Source organism: Dama dama, chromosome 29 (assembly GCF_033118175.1).
Source record: "Dama dama isolate Ldn47 chromosome 29, ASM3311817v1, whole genome shotgun sequence".
Lineage (NCBI taxonomy): Eukaryota > Metazoa > Chordata > Mammalia > Artiodactyla > Cervidae > Dama > Dama dama.
Window position 1 is genome coordinate 70,361,427 of NC_083709.1, and position 26,186 is coordinate 70,387,612.

At 41.5% G+C, this 26,186-nt stretch overlaps 1 protein-coding gene across 2 annotated transcripts in view; it reads left to right on the forward strand.

Moving 5' to 3' along the window:
- TGFBR1 (transforming growth factor beta receptor 1) overlaps positions 1 to 26,186 on the forward strand; it is a 71,226-nt gene that overhangs the window by 27,008 nt on the left and 18,032 nt on the right. Inside the window, exons 2-6 of one of the 2 annotated variants that reach the window (XM_061132621.1) lie at positions 6,417 to 6,662; positions 9,646 to 9,888; positions 15,061 to 15,291; positions 20,184 to 20,351; positions 23,030 to 23,186. In XM_061132621.1, the coding sequence (XP_060988604.1) occupies positions 6,417 to 6,662; positions 9,646 to 9,888; positions 15,061 to 15,291; positions 20,184 to 20,351; positions 23,030 to 23,186 (1,045 nt within the window). The remainder of the gene's footprint in view (positions 1 to 6,416; positions 6,663 to 9,645; positions 9,889 to 15,060; positions 15,292 to 20,183; positions 20,352 to 23,029; positions 23,187 to 26,186) is intronic. The other variant, XM_061132622.1, reaches the window with a different exon arrangement.

A 26,186-nucleotide genomic window follows, 5' to 3' on the forward strand; every position in this document is an offset into this window, starting at 1 on the left:
GTCATTCCAGCCACAGCTACTGCACAGACGGGACCCGAGCAGTACTTGCAGTGTGTATGTGGTATTGGCTTTTGAAAATACAGTAACTGGACCGTGCCTGTGCCATCATCTGCTCTGATTCAAGTTCCCTGTACTTTTCACTCTTTCAGTTACAATTACCGTTTCAGTTACAAAACCTCTCGCTCGTAGCGTGCCATGAGGACATCTGACCTGAAAGAGGTCTTGACCCAGCTGAAGCAGCAGCCGTGAGAGCCGGCTGACAGACAGCGCTTGTTTAGATGTGTGTGTATATGTGTTCAGCCGTTTGTTTCTGTCTGACTCTTTGCAACTCTAAGGACTGTGCCCACCAGGCTGCTCTGTCCACGGGATTTTCTTGGCAAGAATGCTGGGGTGGGTTGCCATTTCTGCCTCTAGGGGATCCTGCCAGCCCAGGGGTCGAACCTGCATCTCCTGTGTCTCCTGCAGGAGGACTCTTCACTGCTGAGCCACCAGACGTGGCTACTCATGATCCAGAATGGTTATCATTCATATTTGTTCTGTTGTTTAGTCGCTAAGTCATGTCCGACTCTTTGTGACCCCCAAAATTGCAGCTCTCCAGGTTTCCCTGTCTTTCATTGTCCCCTGGAGTTTGCTCAAACTCATGTCCATTGAGTCAGTGATGCCATCTAACCATCTCATTCTCTGTCATCCCCTTCTCCTCCTGCCCTCAATCTTTCCCAGCGTCAGGGTCTTTTCCAATTAGTCAGCTCTTTGCATTAGGTGGCCAAAGTATTGGAACTTCAGCTTCAGCACCAGCCCTTCCAATGAATATTCAGGGTTGATTTCCTTTAGGATTGCTGGTTTGATCTTGCTGTCCAGGAGACTCTCAAGAGTCTTCTCCAGCACCGGAGTTTGAAAGTATCAGTTCTGTGGCACTCAGCCTTCTCTGTGGCCCATCCCTCACATCCATGCATGACTGCTGGGAAAACCATAGCTTTGACTATGTGGGCCTCTTTCAGCAAAGTGATGTCTCTGCTTTTTAATACACTGTCTAGGTTTGTCATAGCTATTCTTCCAAGGAGCAAGTGTCTTTTAATTTTGTGGCTGCAGTCACCATCCTCATTGATTTTGGAGCCCAAGACAATGAAATCTGATACTGTTTCCACATTTTCCCCATCTGTTTGCCATGAAGTGATAGGACCAGATGCCATGATCTTCGCTTTTTAAATGTTGAGTTTTAAGCCAGCTTTTTAGTCTCCTCTTTCACCTTCCTCAAGAGGCTCGTTAGTTCCTCATCACTTTCTGCCATTAAAGTGGTATCATCTGCATATTTGAGGTTGTTGATGGTTCTCCTGGCAGTCTTGACTCCAGCTTATGATTCATCTGGCCCGGCATTTTACATGGTGTACTCTGCGTATAAGTTAAATAAGCAGAGTGGCAATATACAGTCTTGACGTACTCCTTTCCCAATTTTGAACCAGTCTGTTGTTCCATGTCCAGTTCTGCTGCTGCTTGTCCTGCATACAGGTTTCTCAGGAGGCAGGTAATGTGGTCTGGTATTCCCATCTCATTAAGAATATTCCACACTTTGTTGTGATCCACACAATCAAAGGCTTTGGCATAGTCAATGAAACAGTAGATTTTTTTTGAGGGGGGTAATTCCCTTGCTTTTTCTGTGATCCAGCGTATGTTGGCAATTTGATCTCTGGTTCACCTGCCTGTTCTAAATCCAGTTTGTACATCTGTAAGTTCTCGGTTCACATACTGCTGAAGTCCTAGCCTAAAGGATTTTGAGCACAGTCTTGCTGGCATGTGAAATGAGTGCAACTGTATGGTAATTTGGACGTTGTTTGGCATTGCCTTTCTTTGGGATTGGAATGAAAACTAACCTGTGGCCACAGCTGAGTTTTCCAAATTTGCTGGCATATTGAGTGCAGCTCTTTAATAGCATCATCTTTCAGGATTTGAAATAGCTCAGCTGGAATCCCATCACCTCCACTAGCTTTGTTCGCAGTGATGCTCCCTGAGGCCCGCGTGACTTCACACTCCAGGACGTCTGGCTCCGGGGGAGTGACCACACCACCGCCGTTATCTGGGTCGTGAGGCTCTTTTTCGTGCAGCTGTCCTGTGTGTTCTTGCCGCCTCTTCATCTCTTCTGCTTCAGTTAGGTCCTTGCTGTTTTTGTCCTTTACTGTGCCCATCTTTGTGTGAAATGTTCCCTTTTTAGTATCTCTAGTTTTCTTAAAGAGATCTCTAGCCTTTCCCATTCTGTTGTTTTCCTCCATTTCTTTGCATCGATCACTTAGGAAGGCTTTCTGATCTCTCCTTGCTCTGGAGCTTTTCATTCAGTTGGGTATATCTTTCCCTTTCTCTTTTTGCTGTTCGCTTCTCTTCTCTTCACAGCTATTCACAGCTATTTGTAAGGCCTCAGACAACCACTTTGTCTGCTTGTGTTTTCTTTTTCTTGGGGATGGTTTTGGTCACCACTTCTGTACAATGTTATGAATCTCTGTCCATGGTTCTTCAGGCACTCTCTCCCCCAGATCTAGTCCCTTGAATCCATTTATCACCTCCACTGTAAAACCATAAGGGATTTGATTTAGGTTATACCTGAATGGCCTAGTGGTTTTCTATACTTTTTTCAATTTGAGCCTGAATTTAGCAATAAGGAGCTGATGATCTGAGTCACAGTCAGTTCCAGGACTTGTTTTTGCTGACTGTATAGAGCTTCTCCATCTTCGGCTGTGAAGAATATAATCAATCTGATTTTGCTGCTGACCTCCTGGTGATGTCCATGTGTAGAGTCGTCCCGTGTGTTGTTGGAAGGGAGTGTTAGCTATCACCAGTGTGTTCTCTTGGCAAAACTCTGTTAGCCTTTGCCCTGCTTCATTTTGTACTCCAAGGCCAAACTTGCCTGATATTCCAGGTATCTCTTGACTTCCTACTTTTCATTCCAGATGAAAAGGACATCTCTTTTTTGGCGTTAGTTCTAGGAGGTCTTGTTGGTCTTCATAGAATCGTTCACCTTCAGCTTCTTCAGCCTTAGCAGCTGGGGCATAGACTTGATTTACTATGATACTGAATGATTTGCCTTGGAAACGAACTGAGATCATTCTGTCATTTTTGAGATTGCAACCAACTGCATTTCAGACTCTCTCTGTTGACTATGAGGCCTACTCCAAAGGAACTCTTGCCCACAGTTGTGGATAGAATGGTCATCTGAATTTAATTTGCCTATTCCCGTCCATTTTAGTTCACTGATTCTTAAAATGTTGATGTTCATTCTTGCCATCTCCTGTTTGACCACGTCCAGTTTACCTTAATTCATGGACCTAACATTCCAGGTTCCTGTGCAGAATTGTTCTTACAGCATCAGACTTAACTTTCACCACCAGGTGCAGCCACAGCTGAGCTTCGTTTCTGCTTTGGCTCAGCCTCTTCATTCTTTCTGCAGCTATTTTTCCATTCTTACCCAGTATTGTACTGAATAGCTACCGACCCGGGACATTCATCTTTCAGTGTCATATCTTTTTGCCTATCCATACTGACTATTCATTATTCATCTTAAGAGTATGTTTTAAATAAATATATTAAAAAAATTTTTGTACACAATTTTAGACTCTCCTTCTTCTCCCAACATATTTGTGACCTCCTGTTTTGGAAACATTTCTTTGGCAAGAAAAGAATATATATATATATTTGGCTGTGTAGAATAGCATGTGGAATCTTAGTTCCTCGACCAGGGATTGAACCTGTACCCCCTCTATGGCAGCATCGAGTCTTAACCACTGGACCATCAGGGAAGTCCCTGGCAAATGTTTTTCTGATTGCTGTCACGAGTTCAGGATTCAAAGATGGGAAAACAAAACAAATTTTAAAAACCTCCATTCTTAATTTAATGAGAGACACTTTAACAGCAAACTAAAAATAGACTTGTGCTAACCTAAACGTATGTAGAGAGAGCTGTGAAAAAAAAATTGAAATGAGTCACCCAGTTGTCTTACGGGTAAGGAGAGGTTTAGAGCACATCATGGAAAAGATCTTGTTTGAATAAGATCGTAAAATATGAGAGGGTGGGTTTAAACTAGGCAGGGAGATAGGATCTGTAAAGATCAAGGTCATGAAATATATGAACATCATAATGATGAGAAGTCTGTGACTCTGGATGGCATTTGTAATGTGAACAGTAAGTTGGAACTCCACAGTAGAAGTTAGACCCACTGTTTCGCTCTTGTTTCATATACTCTGAGGGAGCCATGAAGATATTAGAACAGGGGGACTATTCATGACAGTATTTTTATATATAGAAATTACCACACTGTACTGTAATGTTCTGCCTCACTGATCATTGGAGCTCTTCAAGGGCTATGACCATAAATTATTAATCTTTGTATACTAAACTTCTGGTAGAGTAACTGATAAAGCTAATGCTTAGAAAACATTGGTTGAATGACTAATCATGAGTAAACAGGATTCAGAAGAATGATGACAGTCTTCTGTGGTGGTGGTTTTAAATTTTCCTGGGTGATAGACCACTTTGTAGTTCTGTTGAAAATGTAAATACATACAACATTTGGCCTACAATTTCATGGGATTCGTGCATTCCTGAAGCCAGTCTGTGGATTCCTGGTTCAGAATCCTTCCTTAGGAAATTACACCCAGGGAGCCTACAATCACCACCAAACCTCACCATGAATAAACGACTGTCTCTTTCAACAGTCTTTAAATGTTAGATCTTTCTTGTACTTTTCTTGAATTATCTTCATGCTTGGGAGGATTTAGTTCAAAGAGCTTGAACTATCTATGAAGAAAGAAAAGAATTTTTATAATGACCAAGTTAAAACTTTGCTGGTCTGTAAAGATAATAAAGCGTGCTTAATTAAGCCAGCAGCCAAGAAGCAGCTGCTAGAGGTGATGCTAATGGTCCCTGAGTTTGGATTTAACAAGTGAGGTAGGGGTCCTCAAGACCTTCCTCAGGCTTGATGATTTACTAGAAGGACTCATAGGACCCAGAAAAGCTGTTAATACTCATGGTTTTTGTTTATTACAATGGAAAGACATATTAAAATCATCCAAAGGAAAAGGGAAGGCACATGGGGCAGAGTCCAGGAGAAACCAAGGGCCAGCTTCCAGATGTCCTCTCCCAGTGCAGCATCACTGGTGTGCTCAGAACTTACTCAGGGACGGCAGCACGTGGGAGTGTTGCCAGCCAGCGAAGTTCCCTGGAGCCTTGGTGTCCAGGGGCTCGGTCACAAAGGCTCAGTCGCATAGCACTCTTATGAGGGAGGATATTTCAGGGTGTCAGAGCTCATCTCCCAGGAGCTGGCCAAGGACCAGTCCTGAAGACAAGCCTTTCTTGAGGACGTGCGAGGTTTGAGCAGCTTGGACTTGCTGGGTGAACCCTTTCCCGCACGCCAGATTAGCTGTTGAGAGTAGCTAGCTTTCTTCTGGCCTGCCTGTCTGCCCAGCCACTGTTGTAGTCACAGCAGGCCTCCGTGGCCTCACCGCAGATGGCCATTCTGCAAACCTGGACACTTCCCTTTCCCGATGTGTAACTGAACTCAAGGATGTATCTGTGCTTCTCATGAGAACACAGTGATCTCCCACTCATTTCATGGTTTTTGAATGTTGTGTACCAAGCTTAGTTCTAGATGTAGATTTACAGAATCTGCCCTCAAGAACCTTAGAGTTTCATGAGGGAAAGGAGAAGATGGTTCCGGTAAGCAGTGTGTGAATGCTTTGGGGAACACTTAAGCTTGTTGGCAAGCTTAGTGAAGGGTTCTGTGTGTATGGGAAGGTGTTGATTATAACTAGAAGACTTCCCTTAAGGAATTACTCTTCAAGTTGAGCCATAAAGATCAAATAGATAAAAGTGGGCATGAGGCAAGTGTTTCTCCAGTTATTTCTATAGCCAGTTGCCTTTGTGGTTGGAGCACATGTCTTGTTACCTTGCTTATGAGAAAGTACTCTAATCCTGATTGGAAGATGCATGTCTTTTTTGGAGTTTGCACAGGAGAAGGGAATGTCTGGCTCAATACAAATCTGTTTGCATTACTCTATTACCATAAGCTTACCCTGAGATTTCCAACCTACAGTGAGGAGGAGGTAGGATTTTCATACTGCACTCCCCAGTGGAGGGAATATATGAATTCCTAATTTTGGACTGATAAGAATAAGTATAACCTTTGTAAATTTCAGTGTACTGCATTTTAAATGGGAGGACAAATGCTTGCCTTGCACAGATAAAATTGCTAGTAACAGTTTTTCTCTACTTGGAAGCCAAAAAGGTTTAGGAAAAAAATCTGGGTCCAAATTTCAACATGTACCTGTATAATTAGAATCAGGAATGTGTCAATGTTAGTACAGAGACTATGGGATGATTTAAAATTGTAACCTTGACAATTTTCTCTGATAGGATCTTTTTTCTTTTTTTCCAGCATTACAGTGTTTCTGCCACCTTTGTACAAAAGACAATTTTACTTGTGTCACAGATGGGCTTTGCTTCGTCTCTGTCACAGAGACCACAGACAAAGTCATCCATAACAGCATGTGTATAGCTGAGATTGACCTCATTCCACGAGACAGGCCGTTTGTGTGTGCACCGTCTTCAAAGACTGGGCATGTGACTACAACGTATTGCTGCAATCAGGACCACTGCAACAAAATCGAGCTCCCGACCGTCGGTGAGTGTGTGAGGTTTGTTTTTTTCTTGATACTATAAGAAAAGCTCTTAGACGATCCCAGTTTATTCAGTTTAGAGGCAGAATGTAACGAGTCCATCCTAGCAGAGTCATGAGCGCAGCCAGAATTCTCACTCCTGGGTGTGTTGCTTGAGAAGGCGGTGCCGAGACAGACTTTCTCCGAGGTCTGTTGTGCCTAAAAGAGTAGTGGGCACTTTTAGAGAATCCTCACACAGGCCGCCACAGCAGTAGATCCTGAGAGTGTCCCTACTTGCATAATGCTCCAGCCTTTGAAAGCAGTCAGTAATGGACGGGGAATGGAGAGCAACTCAACAATCCAGACACCTTCACTTGTGATTTCACCTTGCTTTATGATCTTTATGTATAAATTATTCCATGTGATTTCTCGGTTTTTGGTCCCTCACCACAGTTCACATTTTAAAATGTCCTAGGAGAGCCAGAAATTAGAAAACTTCATAAACAGGATTGCAGTAGAGATTCTGGTAAGGATGCTCGTCTGAGCTCAGGTGTCTAACCCTGCCGTCACTTTTCCCGGTGGGCCCCTGGGGGCTCAGACGGTAAAGAGTCTGCCTGCAGGGTGGGGTTCCCAGGTTCCATCCCTGGGTTGAGAAGATCCCCTGGAGAAGGAACTGGCAGCCCACTCCAGTCTTCTGGCCTGGAGAACCCCATGGACAGAGGAGCCTGGCAGGCCATGAGGTCACAAGGAATCAGACATGACTGAGCGACTACATGATGTGATATGATGATCTGTCACTTTTCCCAAATAGCTACTATAATAAAGGAATACAGGATTGAGGAAAAGCTGTATTAATGCTAGGGGAATTCATGGAAGAAGTGTCACCTACATGCACGCAGAGTCGTCAGAAACTCTGCAGTTTATAGTGCAGATGATGACAGTCTAGTCAAGAACTGACTACCTGTAGGCAAAGAAGTAGGTGAAGGAGCTGCGCGCAGAATCCCAGCAGCGCTTTCAGCTGAGAGGCCGACTCTCGGTTCTCCTTCAGGGAGCGCCGCGCTCAGTGCTCAGAGGCGCAGACCCCAGCGCGCAGTGTCCGCTCAGAGGCGGTTTAGGCGTCATACTAGTTAAAGCAGGAAGCACCGCTGGAGCTCCGAGGAAAGGGCCGGCCCTGCCAGTCGCGGAGCAGGCAGGCCTCCACCTGGTTCATATGATGACAGCAAAGTAGAACCAGATCTTCAGCACAAAGAAGGTCCTTGTGGCAAAGCTCTGTCAGACCGTAATCTTTCTGACTTTTATATAGTTATTTGCAATTCTAATGTGACGAAGAGAAGAATGATTTCAGAATTTCCCATTTTCGTTGTTTGAAATGGCTTGAAATATCAGAATGGAGACTCACAAAACCTTATGAAGAACTCACTTTATTTCTAATGCTAAAATACACAGATCCGTCATTCCCAGGTCCCTGATAACCAGACAGCAAATGATTTTACCAAATGGAAAGATTCCATGGTTCAAAAGAAGTGAACTGAACTGGATAAATGAGAGTATATGTCATCCTATGAAATAGACTTACCACATGATAGGGAAGAACTCTGAGAGAGTCCAAGGTCTGTTTTCAGTAGTTCACAGTGAAATGAGAACATTTCACAGTGGTTAAAGATTGCTTTCAGATGAAAAGCTCAATTGATAAATTATTTTAAAAAATGCAATATTGAAAGTGAACAGCAGACTGGATACTATAATTTTATAATCAAGTGTGAGACAAGCTTAAGGCAAGACAAGCTTGAGAAATTCTGTTACAATTCAGAAAAAAGACAGTTGGTGAGCAAATTAAGAGATACAGAGGACAGATCTAGATGATCCAATGTGCTTACTATAAAACCAGAAAAAGGCAAAAAGGACAGACAAAAGAGAGAATACTATGTAAAATTAATGAAGAATTACTTAACCAAATATATATAATGAAAAATCCATCAATTTTCATGAATAAAGGAAAAATGTGTACACATTCAGCACAAGTGAACACTGATTACCTATAAAAGGAAAAAGTTCAAATTATTATGTTTTTTTAAAAAAAATACCAGGAGGCAATGAAATATCATATATTGCTTGTTACCCAAATTCTTCAGATGAGCCAAGATTTTTCCTGTGTAAAGGCAGCAGCCAACTTCAGATAATCAAGTATTCAGTGTGTATGCACTCATGTACTCCTTCTGAAAGATAGGATTTGTTATAAGAAATCAGTCCAATAAAGATCTCAATATGATAAAGATGTGATGTGAAGGAAATGGTGGTGGGCCATGAACCAGTAAGTGTCAGAATGAATGCCTAAAGAGTTATAATTAATGTGTTTCTGAAGCAATGCAAATTAAATTGTTAATTGTTAAATTATAAAAAATGATCTTGAATTAAAAGGCTCAGTGATTAAAATAAACTGGAAAGTATACACGTGCACACTCTATTAAAAAACGGTATATTTTTGCATGGAAAAAAAATTGGTGGAGATATATAGATACACAGCACATGCAAAGGTGAATTTTAGGGGGATTGTGAGGCTGTAGATAAATTTAACTTTTTGCTCGTCTGTATGTATACTTTTTAATTTTTTTCTTGCTATGAGCATATATACTAGCCTTGGAATAAGAAGATAAGCCAAACTGCTTTTTTAAGAAAAGACATTTAATGAGAGTTGTTCCAGATTATCGGTTCTCCTGTTAGTAATCTGAGAGTGTGGGAGGTGGGGAGCTGGGTGTACAGTGTTTGCAGTGCCCGGCCTTGTTGTTCAGGCTCAAGACTACGGGAGACTGAGTGGATGTTGACAGAGCTAGTGACCCTAAAAGGGGAGCCAGTGGGAGAGGATGAAGTGCTTCACTTGCTTTGGGTTTGAGCTCCATGAGCTGCTGTCACGAGGCTGGGACTAACGGTAGTGACCAGCTGCAGGAAATGAGGATCAGGAAACTGTGGACGCCGCCTATAGTGTTACTGTTGTTGTTGATTTCATTTGAGGCCCTTTTACAGGAAAGCCGTCCTCTGGCCTTGGTCCCGTGGAGCTGGCAGCGGTCATCGCCGGGCCCGTCTGCTTTGTCTGCATCTCACTCATGCTGATGGTCTACATCTGCCACAACCGCACTGTCATCCACCACCGAGTGCCGAACGAAGAGGACCCCTCGCTGGATCGCCCTTTTATTTCAGAGGGCACGACGCTAAAAGATTTAATTTACGACATGACAACGTCGGGTTCTGGATCAGGTAATGTGTTTCTTTTTCCTAAAATGTCTTTTTAAAATTAAATGTATTTATTAGTTGGTTAAGCCAGTTGGCTAAATTTGTAAAAATTTGGGCTAGTGTGAATACTACCCCAGGTTTGAACCTTAATATAGGTCTTTAAGCTAGGTTTATATCTGACTGTGGCTAGTTTAGGAAGGATAAATTAGAAGTGACTGACTTGTCAACATTTCATCAGTAAGTCACCTTCACATTTGTGTAAATTTCAAAGCATTCTCACCTTCTCATGACTGTGCAAGATAAAAAGGATAAGAACAGTTATTCTTCTGTAGCTGAGGCTGAAGTTCAAAGATGTTCAAATAATCTGCAGTTACCCATTCTCTTCAGGACTGTTTAGCAGCTTTATTTTTATATTTGAAAGCAGGTGTGACAGAGAGTGTGTTTGAAATTGTGAAGGCTATTTGCTTTTTTAACAAGAAATTGCTGTCTTTGGCTCGGGCCTATTTCTTGTTGTTGTTTTTATTAAATGAAAGAATTTTTTGTCATTTTCTCCCTTAAGAAAATGCCTGACCACCTTGTTATTTAATACAGCTTTATGGATCCGTGGCCCTTCTGATATTTGCTTTTCTCAGTTTGTTGATTTATGTAGGATCAGAAATAGATTACCCAATTGCCTGAAGCAGATTAACTTCAAATAAGGGCTAGATTCATGGATACAAAGATTTAAATATATATATATAATGAAAATTTCACAAATTATATAATCAAGTGATTAAAGGAACTTTAAAGCAAAAATTATGACTAGGGGAAGCATATGGCTCTGAAGCATAAAATCACAGATACAAAAAAAGTTCACAAAATGAAAAATGCTTTATTTCAAGGGAATCGAGGTATATTTTAAGGGATGTATATGTATATATGTTCATTCATTTAAGTATGAAGAAACTGATTTCATGACCTAAAGTTTTCTTCTGTAGAATTTGACCGTAAATATTCCATGAGTTCTGTCCATGCATACAGGCTTACGAAGGAGCCCAGGTCTCTTAAGGCAGCCTTGTAGGGATTCCTGGGACTCCTGTGAGGAGGGAAGCAATTAGAAGTTGGATTAGAAAGAGTAGCCTTAGTTCTGAAGATGTGGTAGAAATGGTGGAGGAGTGGCCAGAGATTATTTTACGGCTTCCCTGGGGTTCCCCTTTGATTCTGAGTTAAAGGGTTCTCAAAGAATATCTGGCTCATTCCAGGAGTTATCCTGGAACAACAAAATATCTTAAGCAAGGACCAAAGTCACGGAAAACTAGGGTGGCTTCAGATCATTTGGAGTATTAATCCCTTGGACCTGCTCTCTTGTGGCCAAACTTGAACCCGAGGGAGTCGGAGCCGCGCACGTCACCTGGCAGTGTTGTGCATCTGGCCTCAAGGGGAGCCAGTCTTCCTAAATGGTTAAAAGAAATTGCTGTCTGGATGGCAGCTGATTTCTAAATAAGAATATATTTACCTTTTAAGATACAGATATGAAGTAAAGAATGGAATGGTTCTTTCTCCACTTTATCTATATTTCTAGGTCTGTCAGGGACCCAGCTCCACTGAAAGCGTCTTTCCTTTTTATGCCTCCTCCTGCCATGTAGAAACTTGTCTGCACTGTTTGCCAGCTCTGTGGCTTTGGGTCGTTCGCTGATGTCTCATGCTGGAGTTATTTCATCTTTAAAATGAAAATAGTGAATCCTGCCTTGTATACGTCATTGAGTTTGTTGTGAGATTCAAATGAAATGGTGTGTTTGCGTGAAAGCTCTGAAGCACTTGGTGGATTGTAAAGTTTTAGCCAAATGACAAGTGTTACTCTTACTGAAAAGGTCTTTGGGAAAAAAATCTGACATACAATTATGAATTTGCTGCATTTTACAAAAAAGCTTTAGTTTAAGGCCTCTTTCCCTGTCATAGTTTATTCTGTGCTGAATGACTTCCAGATTTATCCAGACAGAAACTGTCTTCTGTTGAATGATAGCAGAAAGTGCTTTTCCTCCTATTTATTATAAAGCCTGAATGCCACTTCATGAATGGAACTCATGCCTCTGAGTAAGTCTAATATCTATGAATAATACCCTTTTTAGTTCTTTCAGTCTTTGAGGAAAAGGTAAAACAACATTTTATGTTATGAATTCAAATGTTTATTACTTAGTACCATGTTTGAGGACGGGCCCTGTCGCTCTCTTTCAAAGACTGTACTTTTTAACTTCGGAATTGCAGGAGACATTAGAGAGCTGGGTTCTGTACCAACTTAAAGCTAACCTTATCCCTGTTGCGTGAATCTGAATCGTAGGTTGTGCATGTGCTTATTTTTAAGCATATTCATCTATTTAAGCAGTCATTAGATTGAAAAGTGTGTGTGGACATGCACATGGGTATGTTAGTTTTTGAGAATGTGAGTCTCTTAACCCAGTGTTTATTATGTCTTGTTCATGCTTATGATCTCTTTAATGTATGCATATTGTTATGGTCTTATTTCCATTGTTCACTGCATGTGAAGGTGCTTGGACCATGCATTTTTCCCTGTTGTAGCTTCCTCTCAAGCAGTTCTGAAAGGTACAGAAGTAAAGCAGAGAACATTGAGATCTAACTTAGGCCTGTTAATTTTTGTCTTTACAAGAAAACTGTTCCTTTTTAATGCTCAGATACTCATGTGGGTTGTGGTAACCAAATACAGAAAATATGATAAATCTTGACTTTCCCTGATAGCTCAGTTGGTAAAGAATCCACCTGCAATGCAGGAGACCCAGGTTCAATCCATGGGTTGGAAAGATCCCCCGGAGAAGGAAAAGGCTAGCCACTCCAGTATTCTGGCCTAGAGAATTCCATGGACTGTATAGTCCACGGGGTCGCAAAGAGTCTGACACGACGCAGGGACTCTGATGCTTGACTTTGTATTCTGGTTCTGCCTCTGTCAGTGGTGAAGCGGAAGACAGACTTCTCCTTGTCCTCTTAGCCTTTCTTGACTGTACCATTTACATGCGTCTTGAACGTGTCAGGTGTTTCCAGACTTCCCATTTGCTATTCCCCTTTCTTTTTGGCTTCCTTGGTGGCTGGGTTAGATCCCTGGGTTGGTTAGATCCCTGGAGAAGGAAATGGCAACCCACTCCAGTATTCTTGCCTGGAGAATCCCATGGATGGAGGAGATTGGTGGGATACAGTCCACGGGGTCGCAAAGAGTTGGACACGACTAAGCGACTTCACTTTAGCTTTCTTTTTTGTTCCTTGCCCTTCTAACTTCAAGATCAGCCTCCTGAAAGGAACCTTATTTTCTGTGTGTTTTTAATATTTATTAATACATAAACAAATAAAACCCTGGTGGCTCAGATGGTAAAGAATCCGCCTGCAGTGCAGGAAACCCAGGTTTGATCCCTAGGCCGGGAAGATTGCCTGGAGGAGGGCGTGGCAGCCCACTCCAGTATTCTTGCCTGGAGAATCCCACGGACAGAGGAGCTACATTCCCTGTGGGCTACGGTCCTGCAGTCGCAGAGTCCGGCACGGCTGAGCGCCTGGGCACAGCGCGTGGGAGCGTGGCCGCGCTGGGCCTCCGCGGCCGCAGCCGGCCTTCTCTGGCGGCGGCTGGCGGGGCGCTCTTCCGCAGTGGCTTCTCTTGTTGCGAGCGGGCTCTGGGTGCACGGGCTTCGGTCATCGCGGTGCGTGGGCCTCCCTGCCCAGCAGCAGGTGGCATCTTCCTGGACCAGGGGACCAAACTGGTGTCCCCGGCATCGGCGGGCGGATTCTTAACTGCTGGACCCCAGCGAAGTCCCTGAGGTGAGCTCTGACGCACCCGTGCCATCCTTGTAAGTGCGCGGTGTGGCCGGTTCAAAGGCTTTAGTGTCTGCTGTGTGTACTGTCAGTGCGTTAGTGTCCACTGTAAACAACATAGTTAGGAACTGGTTATTCATAATACAGATGAGCTCCTTCATTTAATTTCTGCAGGTTTATTTTTAACCAGCAGTTCCCTTGTAAAAACAACTGTTTACAATTAGACTGCTAACTACTTTGCAGGAAGTAGGGGGCAGATGGATAGAACAAGGGAAAAGACCTATTTGAGAAGCTTAAAGATGAAAAGAGACAAAGATTTAATGTTTGTATTTATAAGCATTTCGCACTGGAAACCAAAGAGAGCAGATAATTGCATTTGCCTCCATTGGGTTAACTGGATCTAGTAGGCAACTCAGGGCAGCTTACGTGCGACACAGACTTACGCACATTAGACTGTAGACAGTGCCGAGCGTGAGGCGCACGGTGGCTTAATGGCCAGTGCCGGTATAATCTAAGGCGACAGCTCTTAGTCCATGAGCTATTAAGTGAATTAGCACAGTGTTACTTAAATTTTATAGGTAGTTAAATACTTTTATATAAATGAAGTGTGGTAAAATATTAAACTCTATGTTAAAATAAAGCAAGTTCTTTTGGTGAGAAAACTGCCAACATCTCATCACCAAGCTAAGTCACTTGGCATCATTCTTTGAGATATTAGAGCTGTGTGGGGAGCCAGTCCCTAGCACATAAATGAGTAAACTGCCTGTCCTGAGATGGTTTCTGTGACCATTTTTAAAGTTAGACCATAATTCACTTCTCTTGGTTTTGGTGTTTACATACTTTTTCCCTCCCATTCTTAAAACTTACCAGACTCATCTTTCTGAAGTAAGATTTTTAAATCATTTTTTTCCACCCGTGGCCCCTTTTCAGAAATGTTTGCCTGTCCCTCTTTCCCCAGGCTCTTCTCTGGGCATCTTGAGCTTGGCGTTCAGCACTCATCACATTCTGACGCAGCTTCCCTGTTCTGCTATTTTACTACACACGTCCCCGTTCTGCTTATCTAAGCTGGTTCCCTAAACATGTATCTTCCATTTCCTTCCTTCTGCTTTTGCTTGTATATTCTCTAAACACCTTACCTTGTCTTCTTCTTTAGTCCTATCCCTTCTGTAAACCACAGTCTAAATTCAGCTTATCTTTTAAAGCCTACCTTGACTCTTGGGCAGGAGTTTCTGGATCCTTTTATTAATTTCCTTTTTATCATGAATTATTGATTTCACAAATTTACTCTGTATTTCCTCAGTGAGATTTTAAGTTACTAAACCTTTCTGGGTCATTCTTTAACACCTATCCTGGTTTAGAAACACATACTGATATTTTATATTGAATGCTGTTTGTTTTTATCCTTAGGTTTACCATTGCTTGTTCAGAGAACAATTGCGAGAACTATTGTGTTACAAGAAAGTATTGGCAAAGGTCGTTTTGGAGAAGTTTGGCGAGGGAAATGGAGAGGAGAAGAAGTTGCTGTTAAAATATTCTCCTCTAGAGAAGAACGTTCATGGTTCCGTGAAGCAGAGATTTATCAGACTGTCATGTTACGTCACGAAAACATCTTGGGATTTATAGCAGCAGACAATAAAGGTCAGTGACATTTGCTTCTCCTGTGAGTGTAACAAAATATATTTTAATTCCTTCTACACATAAGACTATTAAACACTGTCATATTTGATGAGAAATGGATATTTGTCATATTGGTTAGACCTATTAAGTAAAACAGAATACATTAGAAGCCTTTAGAAACAGGAACTTCTAAAAGATTTTCTTGATTCTTGACATGTTCCTAAACCTCTAATTACTTCATAAAGTATAAAGAGCTATTTAAAAAGTGAAACTATATGCTTTTGTTAATTTGGTTCTGGTAAGTTAGATATTGAATATAGTCATAACAGAGAAAAAAAATTCATCAGCTCTAGTTGCCCAGAGTTCTGAGATAGACTAGAGCTCAGATATGTTTCGTTTTAATCTCTTCCTGACCATTAGGGCAGTCTAGTATTTCCTAATGAGCTTATTTATAGGGAGAATAAAAATAACTTCTCAACTGTATTCTGTGTTTAAATTTCTAGGGCTAGATAGATTAGTCTTTTAAGTAAACTCAGAGAAATGGTTTCTCTAAAACTGCCTTGGTAACCATGTGGATGAACCCTGTCTTGCCTGTGGTACAACGGGTGACTGAGGCCAGGGGTCAGATCAGATGCTGAAGCAAGTGAGGAAGCCATGTGCGTAGACAGTCAGGATGAGCAGTGACTGAAAAGTCACTTCAGACTGTACTTACTTTTTGGCTTCAGTTATTATAGCAGTGCCCACAATCCCTGCCTTTATAGCTTTTGTCAGAGACTTGTATTAAACTCAACTCTCATACTTGCTTTGAATCAAATGTATTTCCTAGCATTGCTATTTTTTTTTTTTTTTTTTAGAAAAATGCTTTCATTCTTTTTTAAAGGCCATAACCATAGTCATCTTTTTACTCTTCTCCCTTCCCCTTTTCTTCAACAATATTTATTTCTTCAAAATGTTAATAGTGTTTAATTTTAATTGGTGTTCATGGGTGATTTTGATTTTTCTTGTTGTTTCTCTGTATTTTCAAATTTATTTACAATGAACATTACTTGTTTTTTTAAACTTTTATTTATAGAAAATTCCAGTATACAGAAAAGTAGAGAATAGGGTAGTGGATTCCCATTACCCAGCTTCAAAAATTATCAGTTCATTGCAAATCATATTTGAGTTCTGATTCCATCTACTCTGCCCCCTTTGAATTATTTGAAGCTAATCCCAGCAATACATCTTTTCACTATGAATATTTTGCATATATATTCATATTTTGCATAAATATATTGCATAAATATTTTGAATAAAGTTTGCAACTTTAGATTATAGGGCATCTTTTTTTATGAAACATAACCATACTACCATTGTCAGTTTAAAAGATGCCATCAAATATCTAGTCAGTTTCATATTTCTGCAATTGTCTACTTATTGGTTATTCACTTTAGGATCCATTGCATTTGGTTGATATTTTTCTTAAGTCCTTTAAAAACACTAGGGTCCCCTTTGTCTTTTTTCCTTCTTGCAGTTTATTTGTTAAACTGGACTGTTTGTCCTATAGAGCTTATCATATTCTAGATTTGCTAACTGAATTCATACAGTATCTCTGAACTTGCTCCTTGTATAATTTGAAAACTGGTAGTTAAAATGAGAAAGTGAATCTGATTATTTTATTGGTTTTCTGACTGAAAATGTTATATACTTTCTACATAATTGTATTCTTTCTATTGCACCTCATCAGGAGGCATATATATGTGATTATCTACTTTTTGTGACCTAGGGGTGATGATGGATGTAAGCAGCTGTTATCAGTAGATACTACCAATTTGGTATTTATTTAATTTAAAAACAAAAGAAACAAAACCAGTACTCGTAGTCTGACCAAGTCCTTAGTTTTCATTTTCTTCTTTCTTAGACACCATTTTGCTTCTCCCCCAATGCTTTAAAACAGTCTTTATTGTTAATGTATTCTGTGACTATGGAGTTTTGTTAATTTTTTTTATTGAAGGATAATTGCTTTACAGAATTTTGTTTTCTGGCAAATCTCAACCTGAATCAGCCACAGGCACACATACATCCCCTCCCTTCTGAACCTCCCCCCCATCCCAGCCCCCAGACTGACAGAGCCGTTTGCATGTCCTCAGCCACACAGCAGACCCCACGGCCGTCTGTTTCACACGTGGTGATGTGAGCTTCCCTGTTACTCTCTCCATACGTCTCACCCTCTCCTCCCCTCTCCCCATGTCCGTAAGTCTATTCTCTAACCTGTTTCTCCATTGCTGCCCTGTAAATAAATTCTTCAGTACCATTTTTCTAGATTCTGTATATGTGTTAGAATACGATATTTATCTTTTCTCTGACTCACTTCACTCTGTGTAATAGGTTCTAGGTTTATCCATCTCATCAGAACTGACTCAAATGTGTTCCTTTTTATGACCGAGTAATATTCCATTGTGTACATGTACCACTACTTCTTTATCCATTCATCTGTTAATGGACCTCTAGGTTGCTTCCTTGTTCTAGCTATTGTAAATAGCGTTGCAGTGAACAATGGGATACATGTATCTTTTTCAATTTTGGTTTCCTCAGGGTATATTCCTAGGAGTGGGATTGCTGGGTCATATGGTGGTTTTATTCCTAGCTTTTTAAGGAATCTCCATACCGTCTTCCATAGTGACTGTGTCAATTTACATTCCCACCAACAGTGCAAGAGCGTTCCCTTTTCTCCACACCCTCTCCAGCATTTTTTGTTTGTAGACTTTTTGATGAGGGCCATTCTGACTGGTGTGAGGTGATACCTCATTGTGGTTTTGATTTGCCTTTCTCTAATAATGAGCGATGTTGATCATCTTTTTCATGTGTTTGTTAGCCATCTGTATGTCTTCTTTGGAGAAATGTCTGTTTAGGTCTTTTTCCCACTTTCTGATTGATTGGGTAAGTTTATTTCCTAATAGGTGCTTTTGTGTTCTGAAACCCTTCTTAACTCATATGAAAGCTCTAATTCTACAAATAGTAGTTTCTCCCTCAAAGAACTCGCCCACATTTTTGGTTTCAAGTTCAGTGGCGGCAGTGACTGTAAAAGCTGCAGTCTGAGGCTTGGTCTAAGCTGCTAACACGCCCTGAACGCCTCTTTGGCTCGAGCAGCCGCCAAGCTGGGGCTGCCACCTAGCGGTCACCGTGGCGAGTGGCGACCCCACTGGCTCTTCCCTCTTCTTTCTTTGTCAGGGGTCAATGGCTCTGCCTAGAACCTAGGCCTGCCCGCCCCGCCCTGCCTTCCCCTCCAGCCCCCTCTTCCCTTTTCCTTTGTTTTCCTCCTCCTAATTTAGTTAATTCCAACTCAGACAACCCTTTATGTGGGCACAGCCTCTAGTATATCCTTCCACCTCTTGTCAGTTACCTCAGAAAATCTCCCGGTCTCCATCATACTGTGTTCCGAATTTATTTCTTGTGTTTGTGAACCTTCCAGAATTCAGCTATGGTTAATAATCATGCATATGTACTTAGTGATATACCTGTATCAAGGAAAAAGAAAGGTACAAGTTTGAACAGAATCAGTTTATGAAGTTTATGAACGAACTTATAAAGAACTAGTATCATGAATATCTAAATCCTTTCGAAAATACTCAGCAATCTCCTCCAGAATCTTCTGAAAACATTTCATTCCTTAATTGCTTCTAATCAGAGTTGCTGTCTTTCAAGTAACAACCTTCAAAATAAGAAAGTGTTTTATGTCACTTTGAGTATCTTTTGTTATACAACTAACAGGGAAGTTCTTGTGTGCCATGCTAAATGCTTTTTAAAAACTTTATCCTATTTTTAAAATCTTCTTAGCGGTCTTGAAAAGTTAAGGTATTCTTGTAGTGTAAAAGAGGAAACAAAGGCTCACTGGTTAAGAAGTTTCTTAACCAGTCTAAGGTCACGTAGTCAGTAACGGCCAGGCCCTGGATTCCAACCCAGGTCAGAATGACTCCAAGTAAAGCATCTTTTACTGAAATGCCCTGCCTCCTAGTATTGTTGTAATACTGTTTTGCTATCATGATTTTGTGAAATATATGGTTCTCCAGCTACTTCTGGGTTAAATGGACGTTTGTGGACCAGCCTAGCCGAGAAGCCCAGCCAGAACCTTTACCATGGCTCCTGAGGGAAATCACATTTTCATTTCACGTGTCGGTTTACAGTTAATTGAACTTTTGGAAAAAGGCACATTCCTAGCTGGTGAGGTTTAAAACGATCTTGTGTAAAATTAAATTCATTCCCAGCCTTTTCCCCTCCGACATTTTCAGTTCCTCTCTCGGCTTCCCCGTGTGTCAGTGACACTACTGTTTGATAGCTTTCTAAGCTGGGGGCCTTGGAGTTGTAGTAATCTTACTTGGCTTCTTGTGGAACTGTATACACAGTGTGTCACTAAAGCCTGCATTTCTCATTTAAGGTCACGTTCATTTGTCCCATAATATTCCATTCCCACTGTGGCCGTGCTAGGCTCCAGGTATCTCTCTTCTTCCTCTTCCCTCGTTGTTCCCCTCCCAGCTCCCAGGAGCAATCACTGAGCAACTCACCTGGACCAGGCATTCTTCTGTGTATTAAAGAGTCCATCCCTGCTACTGCTTGTGTGGACTCGAGGTCACTCTCTTTACACTATGATTCTTTGTCTCTTGAATGGACTAGTTGTCTTTGCCTCAATCTCAAGAATAGGGGACTTAATTTAAGGACCTAAAGGATATAAACATAAACGTATAAGAGAACTGAAAATAAATGAAAATATATGAAGAAGAAAAGCAAGAAAACATGAAAGAAATCTATACAAATGTAAGGTACCAATGTGTTGCAGTTGTGTGATTCAGGACTGAGAGTAAAAAGTGATCATGTTTGAATAGATACATCATAAATGTTCTATAGCCTATCTGAAATACTGTTTTTCTACTTGGCAGACAATGGCACATGGACTCAGCTCTGGTTGGTGTCAGATTATCATGAGCATGGATCCCTTTTTGATTATTTGAACAGATACACAGTTACTGTGGAAGGAATGATAAAACTTGCCCTGTCCACAGCAAGTGGACTTGCCCATCTTCACATGGAGATAGTTGGTACCCAAGGTAACTCAAAGCAGTCCTGTTATTTAAGCTTTTAAATTCCCATGGGTCTAATGTCTTTTCAGAAAATTTTTGCAAGAAGTCAGCCGAAGTGGAAATGTTTAAAATGAGTTTTTATATGATAATATTTTAGCTTTCTGTTGAAAATCTAACGTAGAGTTAGGAATCTAGGGATTTGATTAGAGATTCTCTAGTCGTTATAACAATACTGGTATTTTGGTACATTCTTAAAAGCAGTGTTTAGTCTTGTGATTTTTGAGGATCTTGATTTTGGAATTTATCTATAGTACCAAATGAAATGTGAAAATGCTCTGTAACATCCAACATGCTACATAAATGTTATCTGACCATCTGATGATTGTGTCTGACTCTAGGACAAGGGGATTGCATGAGTTAGTACCTGTGTAAGGTATCAGATGCCAGGCCAGTCTCTGCTCTAACGGTTGTCCACTTGCTGACCCCAGACCGCCTTTACTATATACGTCACACATGCGGTTTCACTAGTTCAGCCAGCCCCGTCTTTGCAAAGTCATTGTTGATTATAATGGCTTTATTGAGTTATAATTCACATACTATGTCACATACAATAAACTAGAAAATTCTTAAAGAGATGGGAATACCAGACCACCTTACCTATCTCCCTAGAAACCTGTACGCAAGTCAGGAAGCAACAGTTAGAACTGGACATGAAACAAAATAGACTTCAAAAACAACAGGTTCAAACTGGGAAAGGAGTGCAGCAAGGCTGTATATTGTCACCCTGCTTATTTAATTTATATGCAGAGTACATCATGTGAAATACTAGGCTGGATGAATCACAAGCTGGATCAAGACTGCTGGAAGAATTATTAACAAACTCAGAATGATGGTAATGATAGAAAGTGAAGAGTAACTAAAAGAGCCTCTTGATGAAGGTGAAAGACAAGGGTGAAAAAGCTGGCTTAAAAGTCAACATTCAAAAAAGGAAGATCATGGCATCCAGTTACATCACTTCATGACAAATAGGGAAAAAGTGAAAGCAGTGACAGATTTTTTCTTGGGGTCCAAAGTCACTGTGGACAGTGACTGCAGCCATGAAATTAAGACACTTGCTCCTTGGAAGGAAAGCGATGGCAGACCTAGACAGCGTATTAAAAAGCGGAGACATCACTTTGCTGAGAGAGGTCTGTGTAGTCAAAGCTGTGGTTTTCCAGTAGTCATGTATGAATATGAGAGCTGGACCATAAAGAAGGCTGAGTGCTAAAGAATTGATGGTTTCAATCTGTGGTGCTGGAGAAGACTCTTGAGAATCCCCAGGACTGCAAGGAGATCAAACCAGTCAGTCCTAAAACAAAACTCAGAATACTCATTAGAAGGACTGACGCTGAAGCTCCAGGTACTTTGACCACCTGGTGCAAAGAGCCAACTCATTGCAAAAGACCCTGATGCTGGGAAAAACTGAAGGCAAAAGAAAAAGGGGTGGCAGAGGATGAGATGGTTAGATGGCATCACCAACTCCATGGACATGAGTTTGAGCAAACTCCAGGAGATAGTGAAGGACAGGGGAGCCTGGCCTGTTCCAGTCCACAGGGTCGCAAAGAGTCAGACATGACTTGGTGACTGAACAACAACAAATTGAGTTGTAATTCACATACTATACAATTTACCCATTTGGTATACAAATCAGTGGTTTTTAGTATCATCAGTTTTGTCTAGCTATCACCACATTTTAAGAACATTCAAGAACATTTTCATCACCTCAAAAGAACCCTGTGGTTCTTAGCAGTCACTCCCCATGTCCCTCTAAGCTCTCTAGCCCTAGGCAACCTTTAATTTACTTTCCATCTATTGTTCAGTCACTACGTCGTGTCTGACTCTTTATGACCATCTATAGATTTGCTTATTCTGGACATAGCATATGGAATCATACAATATGTGTCTTTTGTAACTAGCTGCTTTCTCAGTATAGTTTCAAGGTTTAGCCATGTTGCAGCACTATCAGAAATTCATTCCCTTTTATGTCCAAGCAATATTTCATTATATGGATTTACCACATTTTGGGTATCCATTCATCAGTGATGGACATTTGTTGTTTCCACTTTGGGCTGTTATGAATAATGCTGCTGTGAACACTGATGTACAAGTTTTAGTGTGGATATGGTTCCATTATCTTGGGTATGTGCTTGGAGGTGAAGTTACTGGATCAGACAGTAACTAATGATTTGTGAAACTTGCCAGATGTTTTTTTTTCCAAAGGGCCTGTACTATTTTATTGTACATTCCCACCAGCAGCCTCTGAGGGTTCCAAGTTTTACACAGTGTAATTATTTTATAATAGCACTTTTTCTAGTATTTAGTATTAAAGGCATTACACATTTAATGAATATATTGCAGCTGATAGGCAAAAGAGGTGATGTAGATTTTTGGTTCTTGGACTGGAATATTAGTACCTAGGAGTCCTATAAAAAAAGATTCACAGGGTATCAACAAACTAGTATCTTCTTGAACATCATCTGTTTCCTTTGAAATGTAATTTCATCGACTTCTTGTGCGCTGATTGATGTAAGGTGGTTTAGTAAGGGCCCGGGTATTGCAGTGATGGGGGTGAAATACTTCAGACACTGGGATGGGAGGACCTAAAGGGGAGATTTGTGATTGGTATCACCCTTTAAGTGACCATGTTTAACTTTCTTTTTCTTTAGGAAAACCAGCGATAGCTCATAGGGATTTGAAATCAAAGAATATCTTGGTAAAGAAGAATGGAACGTGCTGTATTGCAGACTTGGGATTGGCAGTAAGGCACGATTCGGCCACAGATACCATCGACATTGCTCCAAACCACAGAGTGGGAACAAAAAGGTACACTCATCACAGAGTGAACACGGCTATTTTTATGTTCTGAAGTTGACTTCGTTTCCTTCTCATTTCTAGATACATAACTTTTCTGAAACTCAAACCTTGTACTTTATTAGGTTGCTCACAGGTAGAAGATCTCATGGTCTTGCCTGCTCTGAAATCATGGTTAGCTAACTTACAAAGGTTACTGCTGATGAAAGGTAGCCTTTCCAGAAAATACTCCCATTAGTGATGTTATCATAAGAGTAGTTAATACTTATGGGGTACCTACTGTGTACCAGTCATTTTAATGTGTCTCTTATGTATGTTACATCATGTAATGTTCTCTTCAAATGTTGTGCTGTAGTTAGCCCAACTGTTTTTATATTTTTATTTCCTAAAAACATAGCTTTATCTCTTCAAACTTTCACATGTGCTGTGTTCCCCACCCTTTTGGGCACCCGGGACTCATTGTTTTGAAGATGATTTTTCCAAGGACCAGGGGTGGGGAAGATGGTTTCAGGATGATTCAAGCACCTTACATTTACTGTGCACTTTATTTTTAATGTAATGCTGCCACTGATCTGACAGGAAGTACCACAGTTTGTGGGCCCAGCCTCTGTCCTAGAGCATATACTTCCCCTCCTGTTTCCTTACCTTGTACTCCATCTCCCTTTCCCAGAGGAATCTTTTTCTGGACTGCTGGATGTCCTTGTCAGGCACCCACATTGCATGCTAAATCTGGACCACTTAGCACATTATAACTGTTCACTGATCTGTATATTCCCAGCGTCCATCACAGTGCCTAGAACATAGTAGGTCCTCAATAAGTATTTGTTGAATCTATGAGTACTCCCCTGGTAGCTCAGTCAGTAAACAATCTGCCTATTATGTGGGAGACCCAGGTTTGATTCTTGGGTCAGGAAGATCCTCTGGAGAAGGGAATGGTAACCCACTCCAGAATTCTTGCCTGGAAAACCCCACGGACAGAGGAGCCTGGTGGGCTACAGTCCATGGGGTCACAGAGAGTCAGACGTGACCGTGTGACTAAGACACACGAGTACTCAAAGAGCCCAGGCAGGTAAGGATCACTGCCCTCAGCTCACAGATGAGGAACCAGCTTGTGCAGGTTACTGTGGCCGGCCAGCCTCACGGGTGGAAAGCTGAGAGCTGAACCTGGGCCTTTCTGACCCAAAACGCTTTGCTGGACTTGAACAGAGCTGAGCTTTATTCTATCTCAGCTGTACTTATGGATTCAGTGGGGACTCTCAGACCTCCTGACTCAGGGTTCCAGGCAGTGGTTGCTGCTGGTCTGTGTGAGTCCTAATCTGTAACCTTAGTAGGATGTTTGAAACCTCAGAACTGTGCAATATGGGATCAATAAGGACTGACATTCATTTTTGTCTATTTTGTTCCCTGGAGTATGTCCTTGCCTTTCCTTTTCTCCTGTTTTAGTGAGAAGACTTCTAGACTGAAATACATAGTCCCTGCATAGCACACAGCAAAGCAGGTGGTGTATAGTAGGACGCCTAGGATGTGGGTCATTGGGAACAAAGATCATAAGGCAAAGAGCATAAAATTGCTGTTGCAGCTTTTCATGGGATTTGGAGTAAACCACTGGAGATATTTATTTTTCTTGAGTCTAATGTGATCTCAGTTATGTGCGGAGGCTCAGGCTTCAGAAATCAGACCTGACGGGGTCTGGGATGGGATGTACATCCTGAAGGGGTTAGAGTCTGATGTGACCGCATCTGAGGGTGTACGCGGCGGAAGCCTGGGCTGCCTTAGAGGCCAGGCGCCGTGTATGAGGGCCGTTTTCCCCTGCGTTAGCAGGACAGCAGGACACCACCTCCAGGAACAGGAACACCAGGACCAGGTATCTGCATACCCTTTGTCAAAGGGGTAACAACCAGTATGCCGAGGAGAGAGGCGACAGGCGCCCACACCAAGACAGCCCTTGTACCACAACTACTAAACCCACACAAGGTGCACGGGGCTCCCACCTGTAAACAGTCCTCAGAGACCATCCAGACAACTGTTTCTCCTAAACTCACAAGGTGATGCTGTGAAAGTGCTGCACTCAGTATGCCAGCAAATTTGGAAAACTCAGCAGTGGCCACAGGACTGGAAAAGGTCCGTTTTCATTCCAATCCCAAAGAAAGGCAATGCCAAAGAATGCTCAAACTACCGTACAATTGCACTCATCTCACATGCTAGCAAAGTAATGCTCAAAATTCTCCAAGTCAGGTTCAGCAATATGTGAATCATGAACTTCCAGATGTTCAAGCTGGATTTAGAAAAGGCAGAGGAACCAGAGATCAAATTGCCAACATCTGTTTGATCATCAGAAAAGCAAGAGAATTCCAGAAAAACATCTACTTCTGCTTTATTGACTACACCAAAGCCTTTGACTGTGTGGATCATAACAAACTGGAAAATTCTGAAAGAGATAGGAATACCAGACCACCTGACCTGCCTCCTGAGAAATCTGTATGCAGGTCAAGAAGCAACAGTTAGAACTGGACGTGGAACAACAGACTGGTTCCAAATCAGGAAAGGAGTACGTCAAAGCTGTATATTGTCACGCTACTTTTGTGCAGAGTACATCATGCAAAATGCCAGGCTGGATGAAGCACAAGCTGGAATCAAGATTGCTGGGAAAGATATCAATAACCTCAGATATGCAGATGACACCACCCTTATGGCAGAAAGCTAAGAACTAAAGAACCTCTTGGTGAAAGTGAAAGAAGACAGGGAAAAAGTTGGTTTAAAACAACATTCAGAAAACTAAGATCAGGGCATCTGGTTCCATCACTTCATGGCAAATAGATGGGGAAACAATGGAAACAGTGAGAGACTTTTTCTTGGGCTCCAAAATCACTGCAGATGGCGACTGCAGCCATGAAATTAAAAGATGCTTGCTCCCTGGAAGGAAAGCTATGACCAACCTAGACAGCATATTAAAAAGGAGACACATCACTTTGTCAACAAAGGTCCATCTAGTCAAGGCTGTGGTTTTTCCAG